This window comes from Mesocricetus auratus, unplaced genomic scaffold (genome assembly GCF_017639785.1).
Source record: "Mesocricetus auratus isolate SY011 unplaced genomic scaffold, BCM_Maur_2.0 Super-Scaffold_100676, whole genome shotgun sequence".
NCBI classification, from domain to species: domain Eukaryota; kingdom Metazoa; phylum Chordata; class Mammalia; order Rodentia; family Cricetidae; genus Mesocricetus; species Mesocricetus auratus.
In genome coordinates this window covers 61,738,753-61,765,683 of record NW_024429266.1, presented here as the reverse complement: position 1 = coordinate 61,765,683, position 26,931 = coordinate 61,738,753, and the positions used below count along the sequence as shown (strand labels likewise).

Sequence of the window (26,931 nt, the reverse complement as noted above, 5' to 3'; positions counted from 1 at the left end):
CAGTGATGACTAATAGTACCTGTAGATGGCTCTCTTCTTCATTCTCTGTTCCTATATTTTATATATGCTGTGTGTGTATGTGTGTGCATGCATGTGTGCATATGGTAGCCAGAGACCAGCTTTAGATGTTGTTCCTTAGGTTCTGTGCCTTATTTGTTATAAATTCATTATTACTGTGTGTGTGTTTGCACTCACACCCCAGCCCACATGTGGAGGTCAGAATCGGAACTCTCCTTCTACCTTTTCATGAGTTCTGGGAGCCAGATTCAGGCTGAGCACCCTTATTGCTTTACCATTTGTCTCTCTGGCTTCCTCATTTTTTGGCATGGGATCTCTCATGTGCTCTGACCTCAGCAATTTGGCTAGGCTAGCTAGGGAATAAGCACCAGGGCTCCATACATCTCTGTGCTAGAATTAACGCTCCTGGCTTTTTACTGTGGGTTCTGGGGATCGAACTTAGGTCCTCATGCTTGCAAAGCCATCTGAGGCATCTGTTTCCTCAGCTCCAGGATTCCTTACCTTTGGGGACCTCACAGAACCTATAGGAAAGTTGAAGCAAGACTGTGTTGATGAATAGTAGATAAATTCCTCAGGATTGCCCTTCGTATTCCAAGGAGGATGGGTTCTGCTATTCTGGGGAATCAGGAGGATTTATGCAGGAGGTGAAGTTGAGTCAAGACACTGGAGGTGTGGGTGTGGGTTGCAAAGCTAACTTAGGCGAGCACAGATGGTTTGGGAAACCCTGAATGTTACTGGAGAGGATGAAGATAAAGATAGGTCTCTTAGCCAAGGTTAAAGATGGAGAGGAACTGATTCATTGCACGGTTTGGGCAGAAGTATGAAATCTACTGAGTTAGAAGTCGTCACGTGCAAATTGTAGCATGCTGTCTGTGGGACTGGTGGGGCTCTGGGTTGGTGCTGACTTCACTGTGGATGAATGAACCTTTCTAGCTTTATCATCCTCTCTAGGGCCAGGGCTGATAACAGGCGTGGAGCCTCCAGGGACCCCGGGTAGTTGTTTGAAGGACTTGCTTGATCAGTGTGTTTCTCACTGCCGTGGGCTGGGCTGTTTTCTGAAATGTCCTCACCTGAGTAGCAGCTGCTGGGCAAGGGGTGCCGGGAGCCACCTGGAGCGAGCTGTGAGGTTGCTGCTGAGCTGTTAAGGGTGGCCATAGATGTTTGGGGAACCGGAGGCAAATGGCTCCATGAATGTTCTGCTGCTAGCCTGTGGCCCGCCCTTTGTGAGGACAGTGTGGTCTTTCTGGACCATGGAGATGGGGGAAGGAGGCTGCTGCAGACCCATGAGGCCTATTTGCTAAATAGAGCTCCAGTCCTACCTTCAACTTTTGAGGGGCTTTCTTTCTCATTGCCCTATTGAAATATGATTCACACATGCTGCCATTCTCTCCACATGAACAATGCATTGTTAAAGTATATTCGCAGGTATTTATCTGGAGTATTGCTTCCTGTGGCCAATACCCAGCAAAAAGTATCATCTGAGGTCACGGTTGGCTCACAGGTTAAGAAAGAAAGGCAGGTGACAGGAATTTGAGGCGGCTGGTCACGTTGTTTATGCAGTCAGAAATTTGAGAGCAGAGGGGAAACAAATGTAGACTGAAAATTCAAGGCTCACCTCCAGTGAGCCACTCTCTTCAGCAAGGCTCTGTCTCCTAAACATTCCACCACCTTTCAAGCAGCACCACCAAGGACCAAGTAAGTGTTCTAACACACGAGCCTCTGAGGGTCATTCTTTATTAGAACACATCAGCCTTGTAGATCCTTCGAAGGAACCCTGCACACCTAAGATTTCACATGCACTTGAGGTAGGGGCGGGAGGGAAGATGTTCTGGTCCTGAGTTGGGGAAAAGGAAGAGACAGACACGATCTGAGGGTAAGTTGGGATGGCTGCCTGCCGCATTTAGTTTAAAAAGGATACACCTTTTATACTCTACAGTTGTACATAGGATTAAACTGGGAGGAAAGGGGGCATGTGAACTGGGGTGTGGCTTTAGGTCAAGAGTCAACTCTAGCATTGACCTTGACTATAGGTACCAATCATGTGTTAACGGAAGTTCCTCTTGCCAGAGATAAGGAGAGTGACTGCTCTAGCAAGCAGAAACTTTCCTCAAGCCCCCAGGGAATGGAGACCCTTATTTTAATGCTTGACCTTAGGAAAAGGACTTCTATACTACAATTTAAAAGCAATTTTCATTCCTCAAGGAGATAGGCACTGAGCTATTCCCTAAATGTGTCCCTTTGTGTTTTACTGTTCCCCTCATATGCTCCTAAAAGGGAAGGTCTTGATATCTTACTCTTTTTCCATTATACAGTATCATTCTGATTTCTCTACTTATTTACTGAACTCTTGCCCTCTAATGGCCTCAGGCTCTGGATCTGAGGCATTTCATCCTCAGGATCAGACACGCTTAGGGAATTAACTTTCCTATTCTTGGTGTGATTAGGAGGGCATGATGGAATTCCTGGATCTACAGTGGCAGGGATGTTTTTCTAAAGAATTATTTTGTTTAGATAGGCTACCATTGTGCACATTTTTATCCGTTACCAAAGCCTGCACAAAGTTTCCCAAAGGGAAAGAGTTAATATGGAGAATCATTAAAAATGAAAGTACAAAGGCGCTGGAGAAGCGTGGTCTGCAATGTCGAAACGCTGGAACTTTGTCAAGCAGCGATGATGGTCACGCGATCTACGCCAGGGCCATATAACACAAGGCTTCTAGTGACCTTTTGACTCTCCTTTGGCAGACTGTCCTTGGGTCACACGTGTAGCATCACTGACTTCTCCTTGTTCTGTCTAAATGCCATAGTTTGAATATTACTGTTTGGCCTGCCGGTTGATGGTCATATGTGCTATTTTAACTTTGGTCTGTTGTAGCAGATGTAGCTGTGAACATTTGTATACAAGGTTTTCCTCTTTGGTTTTTTGGTTTGGTTTTGTTTTGTGTTTTTGAGACAGGGTCTCACTATGTAGCCCTGGCAGGCCTGGAACTGGCTTTGTAGATCCTGCTGATCTTCCTCCCCAGTACTGGGATGTGTGTACTCACCATTCATGTGTGTGACTCACCGCGAATGGTACACTTTTGTTTGTTTGTTTCTGAGACAGGATTTCTCTGTGTAGCCCTGGCTTTCCTGGAACTCTATTTGTAGACCAGGCTGGCCTTAACTCACAGCGATCAACCTGCCTCTGGTTCACGATTAAAGGTGCACATCACCACCATCCTGCTGTGTTTTGTTTTTAAGTGTGTGGGGTCCTCATGTTTTCATTTCTCTAGCTAGAGTTCCTGAGTGCAGAGTGGCCTGGACCTCCCTGTGCAGGCATTTGAGGAGCTGCTGGGCTCTTCTCCACAGGCTACACCTTTTTCCTTCCCCATTCTCAGTCTGCACGTTCCACTCTGACGTTTGTTGCCCGCTGCATTTTCTATTACTACCATCCTAATGGGTACAAAGTGGTATCTATTGCGTCTGTGGTTTTTATTTCCCGTTTCCCCAGTGATTAAAGACATTGAATGTACTTATGTGCTTTTCGTCTTTTGTAACTAGAACTGACATGTGTCTGTGCCAAAGATTTTCCTATGTTGAGTGGGAAAGGAAGGAAGGAAGGAAGGAAGGAAGGAAGGAAGGAAGGAAGGAAGGAAGGAAGGAGAGTGATATTAGCCTTTGGGGTGACTGTTTTGTTTTCCTTTTCGTGTGTGCATGTGTGGTGTGTGTATTTATGTGTCTGTAGGTGCACTTGTACATGCATGTAGAGACCTGAAGTCACACTCTGGTATTGTTTCTCTGGAGCCAACCAACCATCTTGTTTTTAGACACAGGGTCTCTCACTTGCCTAGCAGTCTCAGGGGTCTGACAGTTTCACTGGCACTGGCATTAGGAGCTCACCACCATGCCCAGCTTTTTATGTGGGTTTTGGTGTATAGAACTCAGGTCTTGGTCTTCATGGTTGCAAGGCAAGCACTTTTCTTACCAAGCTATCTCCCTAATCCTGAGTGATTAATTGTCAACAGACTTGCTTCAAACTTTCTTAGCTTGAATGCCTGTTCTCTCATCATTGCTGCTCTGAGGTTTTTCCATTGTGTGTCTGTTACTGACTACTAATTATCAAGTCCTTTCATGGGACCAAGATTCAGTAAGGAGTATTCCTAAAGCCTGTCATTATCCTCTTATTACTCTGAGATATGTGAGTATCTTCTCAATGAGACTTTTGAAGTCTTAACCCGTCTTCCTAACGGGAACAATGGAGGTGAATTCTAAAGGTGATTCACTGTGTGTGCTGGTAGAGTTTCTGTTATTTCCCATCATGCATTCTATGGGGGAAAGGCCGTTCCTGGAAATTCTATAGTTGCTTATGATTGGCCCCTTAACGGCTCTGAACTCCCTTTAGCTAGGACTTTGGACTCCAAGTGTGTACCTCTCTGCGTGTGTTGATTCTTTTCCTGTTGCTGGGATACAATTCAGTGAGCAAAGCTTGGCTCACGGTCCATCATGGTGGGGATGTCAGGATGGCAGAAGCCTAACACAGCCAGTCACATCACATCCACAGTCAGGAGCAGAGAGCAATGAATACTAGCTCACTGTCTCCATTTCATACAGTTCACAATCCTAGTCCAGGGAATGCTTTTACCCATGATTAAGATGAATCTCCTCATATTGAACAATGTAATCAAGATAATCTCCTACAAGTATGGCCAGAGGCCCATCTCCTGGGTGAATTTAGATTCCCATCAAGTTAATAGGGAAAAGAAACCTCTCACTGAGCTGGAATAATTTCACCTAGGTTGGCTCAGCCATCATCTCACTCCTAGGATGTAGTTCTGACCCTTCCAAAGGAAAGGGTTGGAAGCCTCCAGCCGTCTACCAAAGGCCTGGTCTTGCTCCCGTTATTGCTTTGGCCCTTCCCATGACTTAAACACTGAAACCCCGTTACAGCCTTCATCAAACTCATCAGTATGGTTAACTGAGGAGTGGAGCAGGATTTCCTGTCTGAAGGTTTATAGATAATCTTGTCAGCAGTTTAAGCTCTGCCCTAAAATAGTCAAAGAAAATACCCTAAAGCCCCCCCTTTTGGGTATAGCACCCTGCTAATATGGCCTGGGAAAGTCCCCTCAGATCGGAGGTGCTAATGAGTGTGGATTATCTAGAAGGAAGTGCTGCTTCATGTATTGGGGGGGATGGCATTCAAAGTATTAGCTCTCTGAGGGTGGACATTCCATCTTGCTCACTTTCAGTCCCCAGGACCTGGGGGCAGCAGGTACTCAGTGTGCATGTTTTTGAAAACCACATGGAGAAAGGAAAGAGGGAGGATCTTGTGTAATCCAGCCTGGAACTCCTCGTGTAGCCAAGGATAACCCTGAATTCCTGCTCTTCCCACTACTGCTAACTGGCTTTTCACATGCTAGGAAATATTATACCAACTGAGCTGTGTCCCCGGGCCTGACTGTTGTCTTTCTCTGAGCAGGTGCATGTAGGTAGCAGCCCTTGACTCGTGAGTCTTTGACCTAGACACTGGAACTTCAGAGTGGTGTGAGAAGCTATATACCTGTCTGTTTTCAGTTCTCAGTGTTGTGTTCAATAGATTTTGAGATACATACTTTGTTATGTTAGGTGACTGCACTCAACTGTAGGTTAATACAAATGTTCTGAATATGATTTTAAAAGACTAAGCTAAACTATGATGCTTGGATGATTTTAAGTATATTAGACACAATTTCTACTTAATATTTTCAGCTTATAAAGGATTTATTAGGACATCATCCCAGTAGAAGTGGAGAATCTGGATTCAAAGGATTCCTTAAACAAGACACGGGTCCCCACTGTGTCAGCTTTCTGTCATGGTGACAGAATGTTTGACACCACGGCCCTTGCTAAAGAGCGCATACCTGTGCCTTCCCATCAACACGTCTGCAAGCTCTCCTCAGGCCCTCCTTGCTGAGAAACCCCAATAGAGAGCACCGGGCCTGTCTGTGCTGTTATCAGACGGGAGACGAACACTTCACATCGAAACTCTGCCCTTGAACCTTTCGCTTTGTCTCATGACGACAGTGAAAGTGAGAACCACGGAGGAGCTGCCAGCCAGTCTTGGGCTTCCTGTGCAGCAGGCCCGAGACCCTGTGAGGTGCAGCTTCAGTTAGCTGGGGCAAGGGGCTGGGGTGAAGCTTAGCATGCACTCCGGCTTTGATCTGTGGCATCTCCGACGTAAAGCTCTGCCTCTGGCATCTCTCTCTGCTGGTGTTTGGGAGTGGCACCTGGCAGAGTCACTTACCCTGGAACACTGACAGTGAAACCCAGCCATGCTTAAACAATGCAGCGCCATCTCCCCTTTCCTTCTTAGTGTTCCCTGAGGGCACACCCACTGGCTTGGACAGCTCTCAAGCTGTATGCACAAACTTTGCTGCAGGCGCACAGTGAGTTCCTAAGCCCGAGTTACACATGCACAAAGTACGAAGTGGTCACAGGACTCTGCCCTCCCCATGGGTTTTTGCTGACATTTGGTGACATATCCTTCCATCTCCTCAGTACCTTGCAAAACAAGCTTCCTGTTTTGAACTAGGTCTAGAAGGGGGACAGCCCTACTACACCTGTGTCCACACACTCAGACGCACACTTCCTCCCGTGTATTTGTATAGCCTTATGTTGTTTTACCATATTTCTCTTCTGGGCTCCCGGATCCCAAATGTTAGCCTAAAGCACCGTGTCAGCACATGAAGCTGAGACGAGAGTGGGCATTCCATGGAATGCTACCTCAGTGCGGCTGCAGTTCCTGATTGTTGTGTTGCTAACTGTCCTCCTCCTTCACAGCAGAATGGAAGCCAGGCAAGGAAATCAGCTGACTCAGGAGCCAGAGTGAGAGCACCGCACCCCCCGCCCCAGCCTGCACCATGAACTTGCCTTCACCTTCTGCACGTTGAGAGCCAAGGGAAAGGGTGCATTGCTAGAGAGAGATGGCTTTCTTTACTCCCTGGAAGTTGTCCTCTCAGAAGCTGGGCTTCTTCTTGGTGACTTTTGGCTTTATATGGGGGATGATGCTTCTGCACTTCACCATTCAGCAGCGAACCCAGCCCGAGAGCAGCTCCATGCTGCGGGAGCAGATCCTGGATCTCAGCAAAAGGTACATCAAAGCACTGGCAGAAGAAAACAGGAACGTGGTGGATGGACCGTATGCTGGCGTCATGACGGCTTATGGTGAGTGTGGTGGCATGGGGATGGGTTGCTCCCCTGAGCGTGCCTGGGCTTTGGAGAGATTCCAGAAGTTCCCACATGTGGGCTTGCTTTGGATTGAAGATTCTCCGTTTCCATGGGTAGTGATTGCATTTGATTTTGAACATGCATCATTTTCGTCTCTGTATTTATATGTTTGAGTATGGATATGCACATAAAGAGGACAGAGGGTCATCTCAGGTGTGAGTCCTTAGCTCGCTGCCTGCTGAACTTCTGAGAGATTTTCTTGTCTCTGCCGCCCGTCTCTGTACAGGCACACCGGAATTATATATGCATGCTACTGTAGCTACATTTATGTGCATTCGGGGGATCTGAACTTAGGTCTTCACACTTGTTCAGCAAGCTCTTCTACCGACTGAACCACCTCCCAGCCCACAGGTGTACTTTTAAGAAGGTAACGCAGTGGCCTTGGTGGGACTTTAAGCTCCTGTACACATAGACACACACCCGTCCCCAAGCATGCCAGTCAGCACCCTGGAGCTCCCTGGGTTGTGTTTACAGCCAGTCCCCGCTCTGTCAACATATTTCTAGACTGTGCTCACAGGAGTGTGTTCATGGAATGCCGACAAACATTTTCATTATCTGTCCTTAAACAAGAAGTAATTAGATAGAGCGGAGGGGGACTGGCGTGAGGGGGGTGATGTTTTGGATGCCATCAAGGTCAGTGCTGAGCTAATAAACTGCCCTGTAGCTTTAGTGTTTGATATGTCAGACTTTATTGCTTGCCTTTAATTTTGCTCACTCCGAAAGAAATCTTCGTGTACTCATTGCTCATTTCCAGGTGCCTCAAATTCCTTGTCAAACGACACACGAGGGCTTCGCTTCCCTAGCATGCTTGGACTTTCTGGGTTGGATCCGTGCATAGCAGCATATGCCTGGAGCCCCAGCACTGTTGTGCTGGTGGTAGGAAAATCAGACATGCAGGGTCACCCTCAGCTACCTAGGGCGTTTGTGACTAGCCGGGGTCACATGAGACTGTGTGTGTGTGTGTTTAGATATATAAAAATAAAGTATGTATGTGAAATATATCTTATTTTTTCTGTTAAACTTATGCTTACGTTAGAAAAATTGAAGGTGTAAACAAGAAACAAATGAGGAAAATCACATAAAATCATATTATGCTCCATGCAGATTTTTCCATCATCATCATCATTTATTTTTATTATTATTATTATTATTATTATTATTATTATTATTATTATTATTATTATTATTATTATTATTATTGTATGTGCATGCCCAGTCATGTATCTGGGTGCATGTACCACTGCTCATAGTGGAGGTCAAAGGACAGCCTTTAGGAGTCAGTCCTCGCCTTCCACCATGTGGAACTCAGGTCATCAGGCTTGTGTAGCAAGTGCTTTTTACCTCTGAGCCATCTTGTCTGACCCTGATGGTGCAAAAATGCGCCTATACTTATAAAATATATACGTTGCAGGTGAACCTTAGGTTGCACTGTATTGGGAATTCCCAGGATGCCCTGTGGATCCAGAATGACCTGGGTTTCTAGAGGGTGAGCCCTTCTTAATCATCAAATGGAAAATTGAACCATCAAACCCAGATATGTATGGGCTTAGTGTCTGTACTTATGCTATAGATGGCATGCTGTGGTGGAGTAGAAGAGCTGGTGTCCTGCCTTATGACCCAGTCAAAGACATGCCCTCGAGGATATGGCAGTCACATGGTCATTAGAACGCTTGCTGCTGCAGGTTGTGTTTGGGCAGCTGGAGTACAGACACAGGAAATCACGTGCACACAGAAGCTTGGTTCCGTGGTGTGTATGTGTGTGTGTGTGAAGAGCTACTGCTGAGGAGCTCTGGTGTTCTTTCTCAGTTCTTAGGATCAGAATAGTCACACTATTGTTTTTAATACATCTCTTCGAGCTTTGTCAGCAACAGTCTTGGGGGGGGATGGCTCAGTTGGGAAAGGGCTTGTCATGCAACCACGAGGACCTGAGCTTGACCCCTAGCACCGATGTGAAAAGGTCAGGCATGGACAACAACTGAACCTACAACCTCAGCACCAGGGAGGCTTGTTAAACAGCCAGCCTATCAGGAGCTTCCTGCTCACTATGAGACCCTGTCCCAAAAAACAATGGGGAGAGTTAAAGAGGAGGAAGACATCCGGCATCAACCTCTTGCCTCCATGTACACACACACACATTCACAAGCTCACAGAAACACCACACACAGACACACACACACACACACACACACACACACACACGGGGGGGGGGGGGGAGGGGGAGGGAGAGAGAGAACAAGCCCAGCAACAAACACGAGGTGCCCAACCACACAAGTCATGTGACTGCATGACGACTTATATCACCCATCAGTTTCAGAGATCAGTTACAGCCGGAGAGAAAAGACTAGCACAGAACGTTGGTGTTGCATAAGTGTGATAGATGCTGTCTTAAAGGTTTTAATCCTACATGTACCCTTGTTGGGAAAGGACAACTTAGCTATAATTTCCTCTAATCACAGTTTATCAAACTTTTTCCATGGGCAAGACAAAAACATATGAGTTATATATTTATAGACTTGTGATCTTACTAGTTGTTTTTATTATGTGTTGATAAAAAGCTCAGAGTGCAGGCTTCCTGCATATTCTAGAGAAAATACATCTGGTCTTAGCTTTTTAGTGTGTGTGTGCCTAAGCATCTATAGGAATTATTTATTCCAATCCTTTCAAGATGAGCCTCAGTGAAGTAATAATTCATCTTTTCCCTCATATCAGCAAACAGTGACACAGGAGTCAATAGCAAGTCTAACATGCTTTCCTCTCACCATGCTGACAGGCCAATCTAAGTGGTCTTTGGTGCTGAGTTTGTGGAACTTACTAGAGTGTATGTGCTTGAGGTCTTTGAGGCTACCCTGTGGTGAGGTCCACTGAGACAAGGTTTACTGGTCCTATTGATGGTTTAGGTCTGTATTTCAGTAAGATTTTACTTGCATAATGTTTTCATTTCATTCTGTCACAGTTACATAGCACTTTGACCAAAAACTGCATAAGGAGGGAAAGGACCTGGATACAAGAACCATGGAGGAGCACCACTTGCTGGCTCCCTGTCTCCATCCCTGGCTCCCTCATGTTCTCATGCTTACGTAGCTTACTTATATAGCCCAGGACCTCCTGCTAGGAATAGTGCCTCCACAGTGGGCTGGGCCTTCCTATTTCAATTAAAAAAGCCAAAACAGTCTCTCAAGGACATGCCCAGACAGAGATTGTTACTTAACTGAAACTCTCGTCAGGCCATTATAGGCTGTGTTAAGTGGGCAGCTAAAGATCAGTAGTACACATGATAAGCTTTTAGCAGGAGATAGCAATAGCCCTTGCCTAGTTGGAATAATCAAAAATATCTCCTGGTATGATGATAATAAAGGTTTGTTTGTGTTTTTGCTTTGGAGCCTTGAGTTGGGTAAACTCACTGTTTCCTTGGCTTAGGATTTTGCGCACAAGCAACTAAGTGACAGGGTGATATTAGGTAGGGTGTGATGGAGTGCTAATCCTGGGACGCTGGAGAGACATTCTGTTGGCCCCACTTTCTCCTTTAATTTGTCACCGTTGGTGACATTGACAGATAGGCAGCTCTGGGAGGAGGAAGCAGGAGGATTAGGAGTTCAAAATCATCTTTGGCTACCCGGAGAATTTTGGAGACCAGCCTGTCTCGGGTAGATACCAAGACTGTGGGATGCTGTATGCTTAACTGGACACGTAGGCCATCTGCTTGCATACTCTTGATTATCTGCCATAGACACAACTTTTCACTTTTCATCTAAGAAGGGATTTGGTAAGAGTGGGATGGAGGGGGATGAGAGAGAGAGAGAGAGAGAGAGAGAGAGAGAGAGAGAGAGAGAGAGAGAGAGAGAGAGAGAGAGAAGGGTTATGTGTGAAAATTACCAAAATGTATTATGTCCATGTATGAAATTGTCAGAAAACAGCAAAGTGAAAAACTTCTCCTCCCAGAGCATCTTGGAATACTATAAATAGATCTTTGATGTTTGAAGAGTTTTGATTATTGGTTTTAGCTGATTCCTGATGCATTAGAATCCCTGCTTACAGATCCCAGAACAGCAGTGTTGATCATAGGCTTTGCCTGTGAGCCAAATTCAGGGTGTAAATAAAGTTGTATTGGCACATGGCCACTGGCATTGTTTATAACAGATTCAATTACTTAGAACCATGGTGACAGCAACATTCATTTTACACAACTTCTAAAACATTCCAAATCCATCCTACCCCAGTCACTGTAGCCATTCTCTCTCTGGTCATAGCCTTTAAGGATTCAGCAGCTACCCAGGATTCCTTTGGTCTAAGGCAGTCTGCAACTTACAGCTTTGTGGCTGAATCCTCCTTGCTACCCAGTTTTGCAAGGAAAGTTTGTGAGAATTCAAGTACATTAGTTACTGGAGGAGATGATGGAGCTCTATCCAAGGTCATTCAGGCCTCAGCTTAGTTCACTGTCATTTTAACACAGAACATCTATATGTGAAAGGAATATCATTCCACACCTGCAAACTTTGCAGCTTGGATGCGTTTTTCTGGAATTCTTGATTTGGGTATGAAAGACTTCAACCCCTCTTTGTGATGAAATGCTCCTCTCAGCCCTCGCCCCCACAGTTTTTCCTGTCTTTCTATCTTGCTTCAGTTCTTAAGAAATAAGAAGAGAAAGCAGAATGAAAAGAAACTTCTCAACTCCGTTTGGGACTTGGTCATTCAGATGAGCTGCTGAAAGGTCCCCAGCAGCCTGTACAGAACAGTGGGGACATTCATCCGTGGGGTGCAGAGGGTGTTGGCTCCTGCCTCCTAGCTACACCTGCTTATTCCAGGCCAGCACAGCATGGGCTGGGCCTGTTATGGCATCGTGGATGCTGTCATTCACTCTCGTCAATGCTGTTCTTGTTTTTGAGGTGACCCAATCTGTCTCTGGCTGCTTGACCCAAATTCCCATCCCCAATGGTGATCTCTTATCTAAGGCCAGGCCTGGGCAACTTCAATTCTCTCATTTTGAAAATGCAGCATAATGAGATTCCCTCTGTAGGACTTTTGTGGAGTCTCCTGGAAAACTATCATAGAGGAAGCAGATACTCCCTGGCCTTGAAGGAAGGAGACATTGTTACTGCTGTGGAACCAGTTGGGAGAAAGAGGCTCCTGGACTCCTGAGGCAGTTGCTCCCACTCTATAAGGATGCAGCTGGTGTGGTTAAAGAAAGGCCTGCTTGGCGTCCTCAGAACCTTAAAATGGACCTCTTTGGAGCTTGGGACATTTTTTGCTGTGCTATGGTGGCCATTCAGCCACACAGTTCTGTCAAAGTCAGGTCAGGCTCCTGAGTACATCAGTCTAGTGTGAAGACTGAGGAGAGAGCCTGTGGTGTGTGTGTGTGTGTGTGAGAGAGACAGAGAGACAGAGACAGAGAGACAGAGAGAGAGAGACAGAGACAGAGAGACAGAGACAGAGAGGCAGAGAGAGAGAGACAGAGACAGAGAGACAGAGACAGAGAGGCAGAGAGAGAGAGAGAGAGAGAGAGAGAGAGAGAGAGAGAGAGAGAGAGAGAGTGAATATGAGGCTCACTCCCTCCCCTGTTGGTGAAGCCTTTTCTCCCACACCGGGCTTGAGGAAGGGGTTATCACATAGGGTTCTACAGCATAGCACAGAGCCTGCCATGGTCCTGTCTCTTTTAACACCCGCATCTCGGTTCCTTTTTTCCTCCCAGAACAATCTGGGCAGATCTGTTGCCACAGTGAGGCCCTAAGGAGCTGCCCACCATCCTCACTCTTGTTCTGAGTCATAGAAGACTGTTCTCCAAAGTTTTGTATTTCCATCTTCTCGCTCATCCTCACAGGAGGGCTACTCCCCACCCACCATGGTTCTTAGCCTTCCTAACTTCTGGGCTACCCAACAACATGGTCAACTTCCTCACAGCGAGCACGTCTGAAGTCTCTTCAAGGCTTTGCCTCTCGTGTAGCAGGAGCTAAAAGAGGACAGTGACACCCCATCCCCCATTGCCACAGGACTCTGTCTGTGTGGTGTCCTGACAACTGGAATTCATGTGAGAAACACAGCCCTGTTTTTAGCGAGGCAGGAAGTAGAAGAGATTCCACATGGGCTCCACACATCCAGGATTCTCCAAGTAGTTATTATGGAGATCTTGATATGGCAACTGTTTATTGCAAAAGTTCTTAGAGACCTTCTCCATGTAGCGTGGGGACAGGAGGAGCCTGCTCCCATACCGATATATGACTTTGAGCAAGTCACTGAACCTTAGGAAGTAGTGGATGTGACCTCCCTTAACTTACGGGACACCTGTAGGTATCAAAGGGGACAGCATTTATCCACACACCAATCTAGAGGAGAAACTTCTGTTGCTGTTAGTACTCACACCAGCCCGATACCATGCAGCCAAGGTTTCAATGCTAGACACATTCAGTCTTTGGATTCTGTGACTGCCCTAGTTTCTGTCACTGTGAAAAATAAAATAAAATAAAAAACAAAAACACACAGACCAAAAGCAATTTACAGGAGGAAAGGCTTTATTTGCAAAGTTACATGTAACAGTCCACCACTGAAGGATGCTGAGGCAGGAACTGGGAGTGTATCTGCCTCGCCTAGCATTCAGGAAGGCCTGGGTTCAAGGACTACCAAACAAAAAACTAGATATGGCGGTGCTCACCGGTCACTGCAGTGCTTGTTGGGTAGAGAGGCAGGAGGCTAAAGAGGCCAGAGTCACCCTCAACTACATAGTGAGTTGAGGACAGCATGAGACCCCGTGGCAGGGAAAAAAACAAAGGTTCAAATGAACAGAGCAGTGAGTGCCAGTGAGAAGTTTCTAGGTGTTATTTTACTTGATACTATGGTCATCTTCTGAGAATGGAAGTCACTGTACTCCCTGCACATGTAAAATGGCCTTTAGGTGACTTTGAAGACAATGTGAATTTTTATAGAAAATTGAGATCATATAAGGAAAAACGCATATAAAGCCCAGATCTAAGCAGTGATAAAAATGTTTCTCTCCCGCCTTCCTTTTCTCTTTTGTTTAAGGCCTCATGTTCCTCAAGCTGGCCTAGAACTTACTTTGTAGCCAAGGGTTGACCTTGTGCTTCTGAACCTCTTGCCTCTGCCTCCTGAATGCTGGGATCACAGGCATACAGTACTATACCTGGGTTATGTGGGGCTGGGGACATATAGGCAAGCCCTCTGCCAACTCAGCCACATTCCCTACATCCAGTCTTTTACAAGTGCTGATAGACGCGTTTGGACGTATAGACAAGTGTTTACATGAGCATGCTCCTTTAGGAATTGGAGTGGTTTTTTTATATACAACTGAAAACTTGTCTTTGTGGTGTTTCTTCATGCTGTTAAGTCATTTGACAGCTACACAGTTATTAACTCATATGAATTTCTGTTGGCAGTGAACACAGATGCCGAGGCAACACCAGTATCTGCTTAGTGATTCCGGCTAGCTCACAGATGGGGCAGTGTAACCTGAGCTTTCTCTTGCTGTGTCTGAGTCTTTTCCAGCTCTCTTCTGGAATAAACAACAACTGGTGTGTGTGTGTGTGTGTGTACATGTATGTATATTAATATGTAAGCAGCGCTGAAATGAATTCCCTTCTACATAACAAATGCACTCTTCTTTGGTCGTTGTTAGGATCACATTATCTTTCCATGGGAAGGTCATTTTAAAATTAATTTAAAAATCTGTAATTGGTGGAACTTAACATTCCTGGCAGCTGATGGCTCTAGGAGGTCGAGTTTAATTCTCTTTTCATTAACACCTTCCTTTCTCGTTAGTGCCCTGTCTTTGCCTGTTTTCCGGAGCTGTAAGCGAGGCTGCTCTGCGGCTCTCTTGTCCATGCGCTGTCTTTCACGGCAGCTGTAGCAGAAAGGGATTTGAGTTAGGAGCCAAACGGGGAAGGAAGTTATTTTTGGCAGTTTGGATGTAAGTCCTTGCTCATTGCAGAGTCAGTTCTGTGCCACTGATGCATAGTCAGTGTCCATCACAGGTGGATCGCAATTGCCCAGAACCCTTGGCTGACTTTACTTTCTCTGTGACAATGGGGCTTGGTAACCAGTGCCACAAAGGAGTCTGCCAAGTACCAGCAGGCTTGATGATCACTCCCTGGTTTCTGTTGTTTTCTCTCTCTCTCCTCTGTCCTTTGTCCCTCCCCTCTCTGTCTTCTGTCTATGTATGTGTGCATATTCGTGCTGGTGTATGTAGGTGCATGTGTGCATGCTGTGGCATACATGAGGAGGTCAGAGGACAGCCTCAGGTGATATCCCTCACATTTCGCCTTGTTTGAGGCAGGGTGTCTTGTTCGCCAGACCAGTTGGTTGAACCTCCAGGGATACTCTTGTCTCTGCTTCCTGTCATGAAGCAGTGAGTGGAAGGCAGGAAGGAATGGTCGCCCAGGGCAGATGGGGTTCAGGGGAAGGATGGCTCCTATGTACAGCCTTTCTTGGCAGTTCCTCAGTGCTGATTGGTTTGATGAGAGAAACCACGGTTTGCCATCCTCTCTTGAGGATCTAGGTCATACACCTGAGACCTGTTGCTTCTGAGAGCCCTTTTTGGACACTACGTCCAGGGTGCATCTACTCACCTCAGATGAGGTAATACACAAACCCCACCCACAGGAGTACACAAAAGGCGCTCTCTTCAGCACTCCGGATCCAGTTAGCCAACATTAGCCCTCACAGAAGAATAGCAATGCTGGCTCCTTTTCCATCCTGTTCTCGATTGTGTCTTCTTTCTACCGTGTCCTGTCGTGGCTTCCTGGAAATGAAAACTTCCAGATGCTGTGAGGACACCTGTTCTGCTGCACTCTAATTGATCCCTGCCCCAGAGAGGTGTCCTAAATGTTTTCAAGTACTCGGTCTCATCCTTATTGTGAATAGTGAGTTTTAGGAACACAGAAGATATTGACAGTAATGTTAGGCTTAAATTTTTAATGCCAAGGCTTTTGAAGTACAAAGAAAAGTAAAAGTTCATTAGTAATTAGAAATTTTAATCCCACTGAGGATTTATTTTACTGCTAACATAACTGTAAAACACTATGATAAATATAAAAGTATTCTATTAGAATTTGGAAGGAATATTTTTATCCTCATTTTCTTATTAAACTCTGTCAATATGACTCTTCATTATACAGTGTCCTTAAATAAATGTATTGCTATTAAGACTACAACATAAACAAATATTCCACTATCTGTTTAAAATTGCAATGAAGCTGTTAACAGTTTTTGCACCTTTTAAAAAAAGGTGAGAAATAATTTTGTCACCTGGAAAGCTCTAATTTATGTGAGGATGATTGTTTGTTCTTCATGACTAGGCGATAGTTTATCTGTTTTATTCATTTGCTCATGTAAAGCATATTTATTAAGTGAGGTAGTGTGTTGGGCATTGTGTATTTGTAAGAATAAATGCTTGAACTTTTGCATCTCTTTGTGTCTCCCTGCTCCCACGCCATCTGTCTCTGTCTTTCCCTCCTTTTAGCTCTCATCTTTTGTTTGTTTATTATTTCTTTACAAGTATGTGTGTCTTTGTGAATATGTACCACACGAGTGTAGGTGCCTGTGGGGTCCAGAAGAGGGGTGTCGAATCTGTCGGAGCTGGAGTTACAGGTGGTTGCGAGCTGCCCAGTGTGGGTACTGGGAACCAAACAAGGCTTCCTCTGGAAGAGTAGTGTGTGTGTTTCACCACCGGACAATCTTTCCAGCCCCATCCTCTTTACCCTTGTGTTCTCATGAACAGCGTCTTTAAATGGGGCTGAGGAGGTGGCTCAGCTGGCTCCTTGAGTGCGTGAGGATCTGAGTTCAAATCCCCAAGCTCATATTTTAAAAAGAAAGCCAGATTTGGCAGCGTGTGCCTATAAACCCATGGTAGTGAGATGTGGGGAAGAGCCAGGTGGCTTCCTCAAAGCTCACTGGCCTGCTAGCCTAGCATATGTGAAAAGTTCCAGGCCGATGAGAGATCCTGTTTCAAACAAAACGTAAAAAATGGGAAGGCTTCTTAGCAACAGTATCTGGGGTTGTTCATTCAACAACTGAGGGAAATGCAGAGACTTAGCCAAACATTAGGTGGAGCTTGGAGAATCCTTTGGAAGAGGGGACAGAAGGATTGTAGGAGGCAGAGGGGGTCAAGGACACCACAAGAAAATCCACAGAATCAAGTAACCTGGGCTCACAGGGATTCACAGAGACTGAATCGACAACCAGGGAGCCTGCTTGAGACTGACCCTCTGCATATATATTACAATTGTGTAACTTGGTCCTCCTAACTGTAGGAATGGGCCTATATCTGATTCTTTTGCCTGCTCTGGGGATCCCTTTCCTCCTACTGGGTTGCCTCATCCATCCTTAATACGAGGGGAGGTACCTGCCTACCTTATAGCAACTTGATCTGCCAGGTTTGTTTGCTATCCCTGGGAGGCCTACCCCTTTCTGAAGAGAAATGGAAGAGGAGTGGATGGGTTGGGGGGTGGTGATGACTGTTAAAAGTCATTTTAAATCAGCCAGGTGGTGGTGGTGGTGCACACCTTTAATTCCATCACTTGAGAGGCAGAGGCAGGCATATCTCTGAGTTGTAGCATCCGGGCTACAAAACTCTTCAAGGATTCGGGCGAGGGCCTGAGGATTGAAATGAAGATAAAAGACAGCGGGCCATTCTTGCAGGAAGAATGCCATTTATTGCAACAAGAGGGGAGCATTATATACTAGTTAGCAGGCACAGTGGAAAACTACCAAGGTCAAAGGTTCATGTTCCCAGGACCTTCAGGCAATAAGGATGGGAGAAAAACAGGAACTTGTATTCATGCCTTATTGGAAGGAGGGGAACAAGAGGTAAGCTCCTGGTCACAAGCTGGTCAGCAGATCCCTATGGGGGAAGGGTCCAACACTGAGTTCCCTGCCAGCCTGGTCTATAGATCAAGTTCCAGGACCAGGCTCCAAAGCTACAAAGAAACCCTCTCCTGAAAAACCAAAAAAGAAAAAAAAATCACTTTAAATCTTGTATTGTACTGTTTTGAGATAGTGACTTAGTATTGCTAAGTTGGAAATAAAATCTTTTCTCAGCTGGAGAGAAAGCATGCCAACCTTGGTAAAGAGCCTGGAGATGCTGAGGTTCTTAGTAGCTCAATCTTCTGCCTTCACTCTAAGGCAAATGTGAAAACCAGATTCTTACTAACTCATTTTTGTGTGTGCATGTGTATGCATCTGTGCATGAGTGTGTGCACAGGTGTGGAGGCCATATACTCTAGGCTAGTTTTCTCTGTTACTTTGTACCATGTCATTTGACATAAGATCTGTCAGTGAACTTGCAGCTTTCCAGTTAGGCTAGACTGGCCGGCCATCGAGCCACACGGAATCTACCTGTCTTTGATTCTTTTTACATGGGGGTCCAAACCTGGGTACTCACTCTTTACCAACTGAGTCATCTCCTTGGCCTTAAAACAAAACAATAAAACAAACTCATGAAACACCTGATTTGTCTGTTAGCCTCCAACTCACCATCAGCTGGCATTGCTCAGTGGCGGTGAGTTGGTTGGGTTGAGATTCGTGGCACAGTGACATTGCCAAGTCTCTGGAGTGGTTGAGATATGGCTCAGTGAGAAGACACGACAGAGGCACGAGAGGCCAGAGCCTGACATTATACTCAGAAGCTGCAAGTTTGAAATGCTGACAGGCAGGTCCACAGTGACTCTGAAGAGGTAACTGTCCCTTAGTTATCTGTCATTGAGAAGGAAGCAGCTATATGGTCCTCATATCTTCATGTCTTGGTAGGATGCATTCAGTTAACAGGTGAAGCCAGCAGGACGAAGAGGAGGCGTAGACAGAACTGATAGTGTGATAGTTTGGGAAGGAGAGTCAATGTCCCTTCCTTCCTCCCCCAAGTCCTTCCTTTACGCTATGTCACAAAGTCACAGGCTGTTAAGAGAGATAGATGACGGCCACTCTTTGTGACAAAGTTTAATTTGAGATTGTAGGGAAAATAGCTTTTCAAAAGAAAATCTATGTATTCTCTCCCTCATACTCTACTCTCTCTCTCCCCCCCCCTCTGTGTGTGTGTGTGTGTGTGTGTGTGCATATATAGGTACATGTGTAACAGGTGGGTGGGCCCTAGAGGCCAACATTGTGTGTCTTCCTGAGTGGCTCTCAATTGCATTCTTTTTTTTTTTTTTTTTTTTTTTTTTGAGACAGGGTACCTCACTGAACCTGGAGCTGGCCAGCGAGATCCACGGATTCCCATCACCTCTCTCTAGTGCTGGCATCTATGGGCATACGCCATTGTGTCCAGCTTTGTAGATGGCTGCTAGGGGCTCAACTCAGGTCCTCGGGCAAGTGCTTTTCCAACTGAGCCTGAGAATATCTTCCTAAGTGATACTGTGACTGTTCCGTGTCCTACATCGGTTGTGTTCCACCACGACTGTCACCAATAACTCAATTAGGGCTCTGTTCTGTAGTCCTGTAGTCCCAGAAGGTTCCCAGCCCTAAGAGCCTATCCATGTTAGCTCATTTTCTGTTCCCTTTCTCTCTGGGGAAGGACGGAAACAAAGCTGCTTCTTGTGTTTGTAGCAGAGGCTGTGGTGGTTGGAGGCCACGGCTCATGCGTGCTTACAGCCCCCCTTCTCACTCTTGCATTGTTGCGTGCAAAAACCTTCCTCAAACACCCTCCTCGTATCCCAGAGGGTGGCTAGGAACACAGGGACTTATTTATCCTTTATTCTGTTGCTTCTCCAGTGAAGGCTCTTGCTCCTAGGATATATCCAGCAATGTCTGGAGTCCTTCTTGGTTGTCACATTTAGGGACTCCTTGCTGTTTTGTGGTTTGGTCCTCACACAGAATGTTCTCATGCTAAACAACCAGGAACTCAGTGTTCATGATACATCCATGTTTCTCTTCTTCACTCGGGTGAGGCTTGGTGAAATGTGTGACAGTCAGATGTGTAAGACACCACAAGAGAATATCCCTAGCCTTTAGAATATGACCACATCCTTACTAGTTCAGTAAGTACTTGTGAACAATGATAACTCTAGTATTTTGTTGTTGTTGTTTTTTGGTTTTTTGAGGCAAGGTTTCTCTGTGGCTTTGGAGGCTGCCCTGGAACTAGCTCTTGTAGACCAGGCTGGTCTGGAACTCACAGAGATCTACCTGCCTCTGCCTCCCGAGTGCTGGGACTAAAGGCATACGCCACCACCGCCCAGAAATAATTCTAGTATTTATTTAAATATTTTTCTAAATCTGATTATGGTTAATGTTGGATTCTCCAGCATGGGTATGAATGTAGAACTCTGCCTATCAATAACCAACAAAAATACAGTCTATAAAAAAAAAACAAAAACAAAAAACAACTGCATTGCCCTGCATAGATGAGGCAGGTATTCTCCAGCCCTAGCCCTACTGAGAAGGCAGATGATAGCTGCTGGGGAGGGAGAGTGCGTGTGGCCTCTTTAGGTAGCCAGCCCCACACTCATGCACATATGGACAGCACTTTAGACATAGTGGGCTATCAGAGAGCGAAAGGGAGAAGGAGAGGGGAAAGTGGGGAGGGACAAGGAAGGGAGGAAGGCAGAGGAATCATGAAGTTGTATTGGGGGATACTACAGAGAGAGATGGACATGGATGTGGGTAGATATGGTCATATGATGTTGTGTACATGAATGAAATCCTGAAAGAATAATAAAAAATTCTGAGGGCTGAGGATGTGGTAGGATGCTTTGCTTGCCTAGACGCACTCAAGACCCTGGGTTCAACCCCCAGTTCCACTAAGAATCAGGCAAGATGGCACACGTGTAATCCCAGCACTCAGGTGGTAGAGGCAGGAGGATCAACAGTTCAAAGGCCATTGCTGACTGTACAGTAAGTTCGAGGCCAGCCTGGAATTCCTTAGACTCCGTATCAAGGAGAAAAACAAAGGTTAGGATAGAATATGCTAGTCACTAAAAATAATAGTGAACTTTATTCTGAAGCTGTTTGAGGCCTGCTTCACCTTCACATCATGTCTGTGTGTCTATGGCCACAGTGCCTTGTAGAGGAGGGGTTCCTGCGGTGCTGAGGTAGGATGGGCCAAGGCAAACATCTCTCTGTCTGGACCTTGTTTGTGTCCCGGAAGAATCTTCCAGTCTCACTCCTTATCAGAGTTGCCTTCTGCACAGCCTGCTTTGCTTGCTAGAGTCTGGCCTGGTTGGACACAGTTCCTGCTGTCTCTGAGATGTGCCTATGTTAGGGGGCGTCATTTGTGCTACTTCAGAAACACTTGAGAACTTTTGTTGTTTGTGGTTCTGGGGAAGGTCGTTGTATGTACCCCATCTTGTGGCGTGACCTACACTGCCAGCCCAGATTTCAGTCTTATTTTCTATATTAGAGAGGCAGTGGGAACATGTCCAGACTTCGTTATTGTGTTTGGGGTGTGTATGTATGTGTGTGGTTTCTTACTGAACCCAGAGCCATACTGGCAGCCAGCAAGCCCTAGCATTCTTCTCTGTCTTCCATGTGCCTTCCACTGCCCCGTGCTGGGTGTCACAGGCATGCAGGGTCACACATGGCTTTTTATGTGAGTGCTAGGGTTCTGAACTCACTCCTCAGGCTTATGCCTAATGCTGGTACCCCAGCCTCTGCCCAGCCCTTGTACATTGTAGTTCAGAACACTGTCATCTGCAGAGTTCATGCTTGAGCACCATACAATAAAGTCACCAAAGGAAACCCTGCAAAAATATCTCCCAGTGTTTTAAGTAAGTTTGTAAGTTGGTGTTGGGCTGTGTTCATTTATATCCTGGGTGTCCTGGGGCCACAGGTTGGATATGCATGGCCCAACCTGCAGAGGTTTTTCAGTTTTCTTCTGTTTCTTTCACAGATCTGAAGAAAACACTTGCTGTGCTACTGGATAACATCTTGCAGCGCATTGGCAAGCTCGAGTCGAAGGTGGACAATCTTGTCAATGGCACAGGAGCAAATTCTACCAACTCCACCACAGCTGTCCCCAGCTTGGTATCGCTTGAAAAAATTAATGTGGCAGGTAAGGATCTCCGTTCCCTGCCCAGCCATGGGACTGAAACCCTGCCTAAGATCATAGCACCATGGCTCAACTGGTACAATATAAACTCCATAAGCTTGACGTGACTGCTGTGAAGGCAAGGTTACATTTATATTTGAATAACAGATATTGGGATGTTTTTGTGTGGTCCCCTCAGAGCATCTGGTGGTTTCTCTGACATGTACGCAGATAAAGAGCTCCTAGAATTGAGCTCTACTGACAAGATTCAGAACACAGATTAAGTGAATTGTAGACATTATCAGAGACGCTCCCAGCAGATGAGTTATTTCTCTGTTCAACTCCTGTCAGTTGCAAAAGTCTGCTAGTTATTAGGATGTGCCAGTGCATTCCTGTAATCACAGCACTTGAGTGTGGGAGTTCATTAAGGAGTTCAAGGCCATCCTTATTTGTACAGTGAGTTTGAGGCTGCCCTGGCCTGTAGGAGAACCTCCCAGGAAACTGAAACACTTAATGGTCAAAGCTGAGGAATTTTAACAGAAGGTAAGATAGTACTGTTTTGTAACACAGAGTGTGAAATTAACTGTTCGTGGTTGCAGGCAGATATAAGTGAATGATTAAATTCATATGAAAAAGGGAAAAATGGAAGAAGAATGTAAGATAATTTCACATTACACAGATATTATTCTGGTAAGCAATGAGAACATAACTCCCTGCCCATAAGTGGAGGATAAATGTCATGACTGTGTTCCCAAGGTTATAAGGGAGGAAGAAAGAGGAATTAGGGGCTGGAGTGTGGCTCAGTTGGTACGATGCCTGCCTAGCATAGACAAGGCCCTGGGATCAATCCCCTGTACCTCATAAACTGAGTGTGATGGTGCATACCTGTAATCTGAGTACCCAAGGTGGAGGCAGGAGGATCAGGAATTCAAGGTCATCCTCCGTGGCGTAGAGAGTTTGAAGCCAACCTGGGCTATGTGAGACGCTCTCTCAAGAAATAAAAGCAAACACTAGGTAGCCGGTGTGACGGACAGAAGCCGCCAGACTCTGGAAGTTTAAGGTGATGGCTACTTACTGCCTGTGGTAGCTTCTCTCACCCTTCTCGTGAAAGCAGGGCTGCCCCTGTACACGGTGCCTCTGTGTATATATGGAGTGCTAGGTGAGATGGAAAAGCCTTATTCTGGCCAGGTGCCAGAACACTTTCATGTGATTTCCACAGGGATGCACCTCGCCTTGCCCCTTCTTAAAACTGGAATCTCAAACAAGAGAAGGGAAATAGTTAAAAGCAAAACCTAAGTCTTGCACCAAAAGCCACTGTCCACAGTTTGCCTTGAGTCCACTCTTGTATCACAATGCCTTGGAGTCCACCCCTGGGCCTGTATGTGTATGAGCCTCAATTCCTCTTGATAGGATGACCATAATATCTGGTATAGGGCTGGAGGTGAGGCACTTTGGATAGGTGGTTGTGAACAAGCTGTCTAGACTTCTGGTATGTGGTATTACCTAGCAGTGTCTGGAAAAAAACGGCTTAGGTGTTAAGAGTACTTTTTGCTTGCTCTTCCAGAGGACCTGGGTTTGGTTCCCAAAATTCAAATGATGGCTCACAACTGTCTGTAACTACAGTTTTAGGGGATTTGATGCCCTCTTACAGCCTTTTCAGGCATCAGGCACACACATGATGCACAGACATACATGCAGGCAAAATGCCCCCACTCCCCCGCACTATTTAGAAGATGAAGTTAAGTAGTCACGTTACTTTTGAATTTTTATAGATCAAGTTTTAAGGGACCGGGGAAGTGGCTCTGTTGGCAGAGTGTTTGCCTGTCAGATACAAAGCCGTGGGCCCCACCCCCAGCACTGCCTGAAACAGGGAGTGGCAGTACGGACTGAACTCTTAGTCCTTGTGTTTAGGAGGGAGAAGCAGTGTGATCAGAAATTCAAGGTCACCCACAGCTACGCATTCAGTTCCAGGCCACACCGGGACACTGTAATCAACAAACAAACAAATAAATAAACAAACAAATAAAAGCAGCCTATGCTCACACGTATCCTAGCTGCTTTCTCTCCTCCTCTCTTGCAACAACTCAGTGACCTAAAAGTAGGAGAGATTTTTCTCTCCCCTTTCCTGTCTTACAATGTCAAATCAGTTACTTTTTCCCATTACGAGAGCTGGGTGAATTACCTTCTCTTAGGCTTTTTGCCCTTTAGCAAGTTTTAATTCACAAACAATATTTCTAATAATCCTAGTATCTCACCAAAGTGTTAAAAATAACTTTTAATTACAACACAGAGACAGTGTCATCCAGGCTATAAATCCTGTCTTTCTTGCCATTTCCAGCAGTTTCTGTAATTAGACAAGGAAACCTCCCGCTGTGTTGAGCTGCTTATTAATAAGTGGGCGCTGTGCCTCTCCAGGCTCTGCTCGCAGTGCCCACTCCCAGTGGAAGTTGCTTGTGGAGGGTTCCTGTCTGACTTCATTATGGTTCTGTGTGATCTGGTTTGGAAGATAGGGTAGAATGTGTGTATGTGTGTGTGTGTGTGTGTGTGTGTGTGTGTGTGTGTGTGTGTGCATGCATGCATGTGTGTACGTGTGTGTACGTACACTCATGTCTACAGTTGCTTGTACTGTGCCTCTTTCTAAATGCATATGGAGGTTAGAAGTCAATTGTGAATGTCTTCCTCAATTGCTTTCAGCTTTATCTTTTGAGGCAGGGTCTCCACTGGCCTAGAGAACACTGATTAGGCTGGCCTGACTGGCCCCAAGAATTCCCCCCCCATCCCTACCTCTCTAGTTCTGGGATTCTAGGTGCATTTTTATGTGTATACTCAAGTCTTCATGGGCTTGGGATAAGCACTTTACTGACTGAGCCCCAGCATGGTATTTTCTATTTTTAAGTTTGTTGTTCCATGATCAGCCATGTCCTGTAACTGAAGGACCGGGATAGACTTTGATGCCATTACTCTTCCTGCTGTGGGATCTTGTGGCCTTTAAAAGTCCAAGTTTGAGACCAGGCTATAGAGAGAGGACACTTTTCGTGAGTGTCCACTTCCGGGTATCAGTGGTGATCTTGGAAGTGACACGGAGTAGATGCTTCCCAAGGGGATGCTGGTCAGCCCCGTGTACTGTACTGGCTAACTCAGCTAACAAGTGCCTGTGGGGCTCATTCTGGAAGCTGTTAACTCAGATTGAAGCTACTATGGATGTGCTTTAATATTTAGTGAATTTAATATAATACACAATGAAGGACTGGGGAGGAGCTCGGTGATTAAATACATGTAGTGCTCTTCATGAAAAGCCCAAGTTCAGTTCCTAGCTCTCACGTCAGGTCACTCACAACCACCTGGAGCACCTGTTCTAGGGGATCTGATGCCTTCTTCCAGCCTGTGTGAGCATCTGCACTCAAGTGTGCATATTCATTCATATGTACATAATTTTCCAAAAGAAAAAAATCAGAAAGATGCTGGATGGGGTTTTCTTGTTGTTGTTTTTAGAAATAGGCACAGATTCAGGGTCAGAATTGCTTTGCTTTGAGACAGGGTCTGCGTTAGTTCCTTTTCTGTTGCTGTGATAAAACACCATGACCACGGTAACTTAAAGAAGGAACTGTTTATGTGGCTTGTGTTTCCAGAGGGATAAGGGTCCATCATGGCAGAGAAGCATGACAGCAAGCAGCAGACATGATGGGTGGGGCAGAAGCTGAGGGCTCACATGGTAAACCACAAGCAAGCCGTAGAGTAAGTTCACTAGAAATGGCTCAAGTCTTTAAACTCTCAAAACCTATCCCCAGTGACATACTTCCTCCACAAGACCACATCTCCTCAGCCTTCCCAAACAGTGCCATCAACTGGGGACCACGTACCTGTTTAATGCCAGAGACTATTAGGCACAAGCTACCACCTGGCCTCATGTTTCCTGGGCTGGTCTTTTGTAACCAAGACTTGGAATTTCTTATACTCATGCTTCTACTTCCCAGTGGTAGGATTACAGATGTGAGGTACCACACCAGGTTGATGGGATGGTGGGGGTGCTACCCAGGGCCTTGTGCACGCACGCACACTGGGCAAGCACTCTACTAACTGAGCCACATCCCTAGCCCACAAATTCAGTTTGTAGTAATGAACCCCATGCTGGTGCCTTTGAGTCCTTCAGTGTTCTTACTGGATAAATAGGGAAAGAATATACACACACAGTAGCAAACTATGGTTGTTGTGAGGTAGGATGACATTATATTCTGGAACTAGTTGTGACTGAGGCCTAAGTGGAGGAGAAGCTTCCTAGAAATGGACTGTGACTTCAAGATAACGGGGAGAGGAAGAGAGGAAGTTCAGAGCAGCTGTGCAGTAGGTATCCCTTACTCTCCTGTTCATACGTTGACTTAATCTGCTTTGTGCTTCTGGGAAGCAAGTCCTTTGACATGTTTTACTGAGCCTAGGTATTTTGGAAAGGGAAGAGCCCTTGGTACCACAGTCTCCACAAGGCCATGCCCTCTGTGTCAGTTCCTTACTCATTGCTGTGCCAAAGTACTTGACCAAAGCAACTTAAGAGGAGAGAGGCTCATTCTGGTTCACGGTTTGCCATGGCAGGCGAAGGATGGCAGCATGGGTGTGAGGCAGCTGGTCACATGGCCTCCACAGGAAGCAGAGGGAGATGGATGCTGCTGCTCAGCTTGCCTTTTCCTTGCTGCGCAGTCTGGGTACCCAGCCAATGGGGTGGTA

General features: G+C 45.8%; 1 protein-coding gene across 11 annotated transcripts in view; it reads left to right on the top strand.

Moving 5' to 3' along the window:
- The window catches only part of Mgat5 (alpha-1,6-mannosylglycoprotein 6-beta-N-acetylglucosaminyltransferase), a 282,174-nt gene that overhangs the window by 91,768 nt on the left and 163,475 nt on the right, over positions 1–26,931 (top strand). For 8 of the 11 annotated variants that reach the window (XM_040738099.1, XM_005079882.4, XM_013120393.3 and 5 more), the window contains 2 exons: positions 6,813–7,196; positions 22,078–22,239. In XM_040738099.1, coding sequence (XP_040594033.1) covers positions 6,956–7,196; positions 22,078–22,239 — 403 coding nt within the window. In that variant the 5' untranslated portion in view covers positions 6,813–6,955. The remainder of the gene's footprint in view (positions 1–6,812; positions 7,197–22,077; positions 22,240–26,931) is intronic. The other 3 variants (XM_013120397.3, XM_013120396.3, XM_040738102.1) reach the window with 1 other exon arrangement.